Source organism: Echinops telfairi, unplaced genomic scaffold, assembly GCF_000313985.2.
Source record: "Echinops telfairi isolate 266 unplaced genomic scaffold, ASM31398v2 ScPeMD7_1;HRSCAF=3_0, whole genome shotgun sequence".
NCBI classification, from domain to species: domain Eukaryota; kingdom Metazoa; phylum Chordata; class Mammalia; order Afrosoricida; family Tenrecidae; genus Echinops; species Echinops telfairi.
In genome coordinates this window covers 30,810,651-30,818,272 of record NW_022103896.1, presented here as the reverse complement: position 1 = coordinate 30,818,272, position 7,622 = coordinate 30,810,651, and the positions used below count along the sequence as shown (strand labels likewise).

Sequence of the window (7,622 nt, the reverse complement as noted above, 5' to 3'; positions counted from 1 at the left end):
TTGTAAAGGTCTTTTGCTACTGAGTTTCAGAATAGTTTCGGATTGTTTTTCTTTATAATCCTATGTCGAATTTGATATACAAGTTCATTCTATTTGCCATATTTGGCCAGTGAACTGGGATCATGCTTTAGAATAGGAGCTGGTTTCAAATAACTGGTTTTAGCTTTAAATGTTAATCTGGCTGGTTACTGGAAAACTGCTGGAAGTTGGCACCTGTCTAAGGCAGAAACCTGCCAGAGAAGGAAAACTCAAAATATTTTCCACCAAAACATACAAGAGGGAAGGGAGAAAATGAGATAGATGGTGACTAACCAGGTGCACCACACCATCCCTCTACAACAAAGTCCCAAGAAACCAAGTGACACAGACGTGATCATCTCAGACCCCCGAGAATCAATGAAAGAATAAAGCATTAGATCTGAAACGATTGGAACAAAAGACTGAATGGAAGCCATGTGCGAGGAGAGATTCATCCTGGCATGGTGTGGCCCATTGGAGGCAATGCAGGCAGTGTTTCTGGTGAGGAACACAAGGCAATTTCATAGTCGCCAGTAAGGTGTCTGCACTGAGTAAACAAGTCGAGGGTGGAGCACGGTAAGCAGAACATCAACAAGCGTAAAGGAATGAATATTCAAGAATGTGAGCAAGACACATTTTAACCTAAATGTAAATAGAAATGGACTTCTTCATGAAACAAATCCCAATCCTATAGAAACTGTAAACCTTTATTGGCGCAGATAGTCTCATCTTTTCCCTAAGGCTGTTCAGTTTGAAGTGCTGACTTTGTTGTTAGCAGTTCAAAGCTTATTCCACTGTCCCACTTTATAGTCATAGTAGACTTTAGGCCACTGTCTTCAGTGAAGGACAGAACAACTAGAAAGACAATCAGCAAAAATACAGAAGAACGAAACAATACAACCAGATTGCTCTCTCAGATATATGAGGAGCATCCAAAAGATAATGGAACAATTTCCTTGTCTTTTAATTCTATTTTTTCCACAGGTGTTTAAAGCACCACACTTATATATCAAACACATGCAACAATACCATTCTCCAGAATAGACCATATGTTAGGCCACAAGCTAGTCTCAATAAATTATAAAAGCATTGAAGTAATACAGTGCATCCTTTCAAATCACAATGCTACAAAGTTAGAAACCAATAAAGCCAAACAAACCACTTGCCATTGAGTCCTTGTCTCTCCCCATAGGACAGGTGAACTGCTCCCTCTTTGTCCTGCAGATCAGTTTGTTAGTTGGAACCACTGCCATGTGGGTTAGCAGCTTTGTGCTGAACCCACTGTGACATCAGAACTTCCTGGCATGGTGTGGCCAAATCATTAACAGGGAGAAAGACATTAAATGTATGGAAGCTGAATAACCTGCTTTAAAACTACTGGGTAATGAAGAAGAAAAAGAAGCTGAAGTGGAAAGCAAATGTTTTGAGAATAATAAGAGCAATGAATGTACAAATGTGCTTTACACAATTGATGTATGTATGGATTGTGATAGGAGGTGTATGAACCCCTAATGAAACAATTAAAAAAAGAAAGAAAAACATCTAGAATCAAATGAGAAAGGCATACCAACCTTTGGAACACAGCAGAAGAAGTCAATGTATAGCAATAACCGTACACATTAAAAAAAAAAAGCAGAAAGAGCTAACGTCAATGCCCTAATCTAACTATTTTAACAACTAGTAAAGAACAACAAAATAAGCTCTTAGTCACCAGAAGAAGGGAAATTAAAAATTTAGAACAGAAGTAAATGAATAAACAAAACAAAAAGATGGTATTAAGAATCATTAGGGCAAGAAGTTGGTTGTTTAAAAACATTGATAAAATGACAAGGGATTGGCTATTTTAATAATGGAAAAGAAGAGAAGATGCGAATAAGATGAATCTGAAATGAGATGGATGACATTACAAAACCAGCTGGAATATAGCAGGGGCTCGTAATAATGTGACGGACTCTATATCAACAAACTGAGACTTTAAAAACTAGACAAAACTCTAGAAGTGCGGTTTACCTAAACTAAACAGTCTGAGGTAGAAAATTTGAATAGATGCTAAGAAATAAAGACTAACAATAACAAAAAAAAGTCCTGACACAGATGACTTCACTAGAGACTACTACTAACATTTCCACATTAATCTTATGAATCAAGCATCAGCTATACTGACACCAGGTAAAGACACCACAATAAAAGAAAATAATATACCAATACCCCTCATGATCATAGCACCAAAGGTAAATATTATTACATTTCCAATCAAGTACTAAACATTAAAAAGAAACAAAAATACTTTACGAGTGCATATGTAGCTCGATATGCCAGTTGAACAGGTATGACATGCTATATGGTAGTACAGTTATGAGCATATCAGGTTTCATCAAGGCTATTTCTATATAAGTACCTTTGCTACAAATATATTCATGTGTGTAGTATTGGCATATAATTCACAAATCATGTAATTTAATAGTTCATGATTCTTACACATGATTGGATTCATCTGTGAAATTTAAAAAATATTGAATTGTCTAGTCCCCACCTAAAACATATGTTAGGGCAGTGGTTCCCAACCTGTGGGTCGCGACCCATTTGGGGAGAGGGTGTCAAACGACCCTTCACAGGGGTCGCCTGATTCATAACAGTAACAAAATTACAGTTATGAAATAGCAACAAAAATAATTTTATCGTTGGGGGGGTCACCACAACATGAGGAACTGTATTAAAGGGTCGCGGCATTAGGAAGGTTGAAAACCGCTGCATGGGGGTGGGGTGGGGGGATAATCCAGGCCTTTTGTCTTTTTAAACTCCACAGAAACCTATAGATAAGTATGAGAAACTTTCTGACTAAAGATACATTTTTGTGGATGCTCAGTTTTTATATAACATTTTTAGCACAGTGTAACAAATATGTCCAAATATAAAATGAGTTCTGTTGATTTGTGTAAGTGTTGCACAACTATAAAAGAGATGTAAATTTGCCAATTACCAACAAAAGTTGAAGCTACTAAACTCAAGTAGTCATTATTGTAATGAAATGGCTTGTTTCCTGTCTTCCTTTGCCCTCCTGAGTGCTTTCCCGCGTGGTTCTCATATGGTGTGCCCTGTGAGAACAGTGACACAGGAGCAGTAGTTTCCCCTTTTTAATGTACTGTTCTGTTTTGTGATTTCATATTCTGAATCCCTACTTAGTAGCAGGTTTTTATGAGGCTAACATACGTACTGTATATATTCAGTGCCCAAGTGAATTTTCATTATTTGTCCTGTTGCGTAGTCTAGTTCACTAAATGTACATTGATGCTTTACATGATATGGACACATTTATCAATTACATCTCTTTTCATTTTTGTAAGTAGTTTGCTACAGTTAAAGTATTTTTATCTATTGCAATGATACTCAAAAATACAAACATTGACAGTAAAGATTGTGTGGCAATATTCCGTTTTAGCTGTTAAGATGTCATCGTGATTAGAAGGGACTTCTAGGTGTATAAAAGCATTACAAGACAATTATTGGGGAAAAAAGATCCTCATAGGCAAATTTCAGGTGACTCCTTAAGAGTCATCTTCTATTCCCAAAGTTAGAAACACTACTATAAAACATTTTAACATTGTTTATTACTCTTTCTGAAAACCTGCTTCTGGAAGTGGAGAAATTAATGAGAAGGGCATTGGAGACTGTGGCTATGCTTAGGAAGGAATTTCAGAATCAATCAACTAATTTTACATCCACACCAAATAAGATTATATAATATCACAAAATCGCATCTACTCCCATGGCTTAGATTCTGACTCGTAGCTGTCCTTACAGGGTTTTCTAAGACTAAACATTTTTTTAGATTACTGTATTAATGAATTCCAAAGTTCAGTCACATCCAGCAGAATTGCACATTTGCTACCAGAGTTAGTTTCCAGACATTCCTTTCTGCATAGACTCCTTGACAGCGTCTCTCCTTCACCCTGCCACCGCCACTGATCATTGCTGTTGTTTCTAAAAAATAGATATGATGATGCTGTACAACTCTATGACCGAATTTTACAAGAAGATCCAACTAATACTGTAAGTTAGCTGATTGCCTTAATGATAATAAAGTTTAAGAAGTAAAATTAATTTACAGTAGTAGAAAAATACATATGGAAACAGTTGTCTTTGTGTTTTGTTTTCTTGCCTTATTTTCATTTTAATAGATTTTGGAATTTGTATATCTAAATATTACTAATGAGTTGAAATTGGTGTTTGTATGATTTTCTCAGTCTTAAATATCCTCATAGATTGCCATTTATCTTAAAACAATACCTTTATAAGAAGCTTGATTTTTTTTCTAAATATTTTCTCACTTCCATTATAAGATCATAGTTTCAAAGGTGCCCATTTTCATTTAGTCACATATAAAAAGTGCTGAAATAATTTCTAAAAACATTTTGAGTTTCATTAACCGTTTGAGTTTCATACCATGTTAAAAATCAGTAGTCATTTATTGTCTTAGGATTAGTAGGCAAATATTTTACTTTTGGCTCAGTTTGAGTTTAGAGTATTTTGGACATTATTTTGCTTCTTCAGAATCTAAGATAAGAGATAATAATTTTGTGTCTTTATAGTACTTCCTATGTTTTATGACTTTCTATGACAAAAAAATACCCTAAATCCACGGTCATCCATTCAATTCCAACTCATGGAGACCTTGTTATATAGGATTTCTGAGGTTGTAAACCCTTATGGGAGCAGATGGCCTCATCTGTTTTCTGAGAAATGGCAGGTAGGTTTGAGACTTTAAAAAAGAGTCATTAGAGTATATGTCGGGGTAATGACCAAATCCCTTAGTGATTGGCTGAATATGAGAACGAAGTGACTAGATTCAGCACCGCCAAGTTTCTTCTACCAATGTTAATCGAGTAGTTGTGATAAGCCACCAAGTGTTTTTGGCTGATACTGTATCAGCATCTACATCCTGAAAGCACTCTGCTTGACATTGAGGGGAGTAACAAAGCCGTAAATGATGTAGAACTAATTTGCCTTAAAGATAATAAAGATAATAAAAGTCAGGTAGGGGAAGGATTTACTTATACTAAACAGTTGAGTTACTGCATGGAAGACATAATGGTTTCTTCTTCCCTCGAAGGTAAGTCCAGCGTCACCCTCACCCATAGTTTTATACTGTTGTATGTTATCTAAAATTGACCTATGCTCCTAATATCTGATTGATGTTATTTATTCAAGCACTGATTTAAAACTCCCTTTCCCACTCACATGCCTTCATTATTCTTTCCAAAAACATTTGTTGAATGTTTGCAATGTGCTTGGTGGGGCTAAGTCTAAAGAGAAATGAGACATCATCCTGTGACTTTGCTGTTAGGGACGTGGCATGATACAATGAACAGACTATGGACTTTGGAATAGAATTCATAAATCCTGATTCTGGCTACTTGCTGTGTGAGTTTTGAGCTTTGTATACTTGAATGTGGTTTAATGAAACATATGCCGGGTAACCACTGACGAGAGAATAGCATGTACATGCCTTACCATTACGAAAGCACAGGCCTTCTGACAGGAGACGACTGAGGTGATCACAGTGGCATTTTTCAGAATTTCTTTTTGTACAGAATCACTTATGGCAGTAAGGAGCTCTAGTGGCAAAGTGGTTATAAGTGGGGCTGCAAAACACAAGGTCAGCAGTTTGAAACCACCAGCCACTCCACTGGAGAAAGACTAGGCTTTCTACACCTATAGGGCAGTTCTGTATGAGTCAGGTATGAGTCAGAATTGACTCACTTGCCGTGAGTTTGGCTTGATGTTTCTCCTAGTAACTAAAAGGTAGAAACAACCCAAATGTCCGTCAACAGATCAGTGGATAAACAAAAGTTGGTAGATAAATGCAAAATAACCAAACCCACCATCATGAAGTCGATTTTTAGCTCATAGCGACCTTTTACAGAGTTTCTAAGACTTTGGAAATAAAGTCTCAACTTAATTTGCATTATTTCAGATTGCTTTTACAAAGTTTATAGACACATGTAAGATGGGAATTAGAAATTTGGGGCCCTATTTCTAATTCTTTCTACTCTGATCCATTTAAGTTGTTAAAAACCTTTATTTTCCATCATTTACAAAAAGGTAAAACATCAATTATGTTGTGTTTGTTTTTTAAGTCCATTTTTAAGGAATTTTTTGTTCTTGAAACCCTTTAGAGCAATTTTGGCAAACTATATTGTGCAAAGTCCTGCTGTTCTGCAAATGTTACTGTTGCTCAACAGAGGAGGAATGATTCTGTGGCCAGATAACTTGGAGATGCTGACTTAAGAAAAACCCAAAGCAAACCGTGCTATCAAGTCAATTCAGACTCTCACTCAATCCTGTACAGTTTCTGAGGTTGTAAAATCTCTCTCTAATAAAGTGACTGGGATTTGACCCTCTGACCTTTCAGTTATGGTGTTTGGGCGTTTTTGTTTGTTTCTTTTTTTTCTCTTTTTCAGTATATCCTTTAGCAAACTCATTGTGCATAAATGTGTCTTATCATGCCTCTGATCGTGAGGTGTCAATGGGATCAAGTATCAGGCACAAAAGACCCAAAACAAAAAGTCATATCAATGTGAATGAGGGGGAGGGTGGAGTGGAGACCCAAAGCCCATTTGTAGACAATTAATATCCCATCACAAAAGGGTCACAAGGGAGAGCCAGTTAAGGTATAGTATATCACCGATGAAACATACAACTTTCCTCTAGTTCTTTAATGCTTCCCCCTGCCCCTCCACTATCATGACCTCAATGCTACCTTACAAATCCAGCTAGACTAGAGCATGTACATGGGTACAGATAAGAGCTTGGAACACAGGGAATCCAGGAGAGATAAAACCCTCAGGGCCAGTAATGAGAGTAGCAATACCAGGAGGGAAAAGGGAAGGTGGGGTAAGAAAGGTAAAATGGATCACAATGATTGACATAAGCCTCTCCCAGGGGGATGAACAATAGACAAGTGGATGAAGGGAGGCAGCGGTCAGTATAATACATGAAAAAATTTTTTTATAAATTATCAAGGGTTCATGAGGGAGGGAGGGTAGTGGAGAAATGAGCTGATAAGGGCTCAAGTAGAAAGAAAATGTTTTCTAAATGATGATGGCAACATATGTATAAAGGTGCTTGACACAATGTATGTATATATGAATTGCGATGAGTTTTAAGAGCCCCCAATAAAATGATTTTTAAAAAAAGGTGATGGCAACATAGGTACAAATGTGCTTTACACAATTGATGTATGGATTGTTAAGAGGGCTGTAAGAGTCCCGATAAAATGATTTATAAAAATTTTAAAAACGTATTAGTTGCTTTTTATGTTTTTATGGGTCCAATTTGTAGTGTTTCAAAAGCCATGTTTTCACTGCAACTAGATACATTTTTTTCCCGGCGCAATCACTATGAGCATGGGCCAAGGCATAAAGATCAAGTTGTGAGCATGTGCCAGTTGTCTAACTCATAATGAAAGATTCGTAGCAAGACTTCCTACATAAATATTGAGTATAAATGAAAGAAGGAAGGTAACATCTATGAATTATTAGTTATAAAATTGGTGCATACATCGTTGTATGCCATTAGTTAATTGTGGTGCGAAATGTCCCTCT

The 7,622-nt window shown here is 36.5% G+C and overlaps 1 protein-coding gene across 1 annotated transcript in view; it reads left to right on the top strand.

Annotated features, from left to right (window-relative positions):
* The window catches only part of EMC2 (ER membrane protein complex subunit 2), a 43,003-nt gene that overhangs the window by 17,052 nt on the left and 18,329 nt on the right, over nt 1-7,622 (top strand). Inside the window, exons 4-5 of the mRNA XM_004697678.2 lie at nt 2,905-2,981; nt 4,011-4,068. Of these exons, the coding sequence (XP_004697735.2) occupies nt 2,905-2,981; nt 4,011-4,068 (135 nt within the window). The remainder of the gene's footprint in view (nt 1-2,904; nt 2,982-4,010; nt 4,069-7,622) is intronic.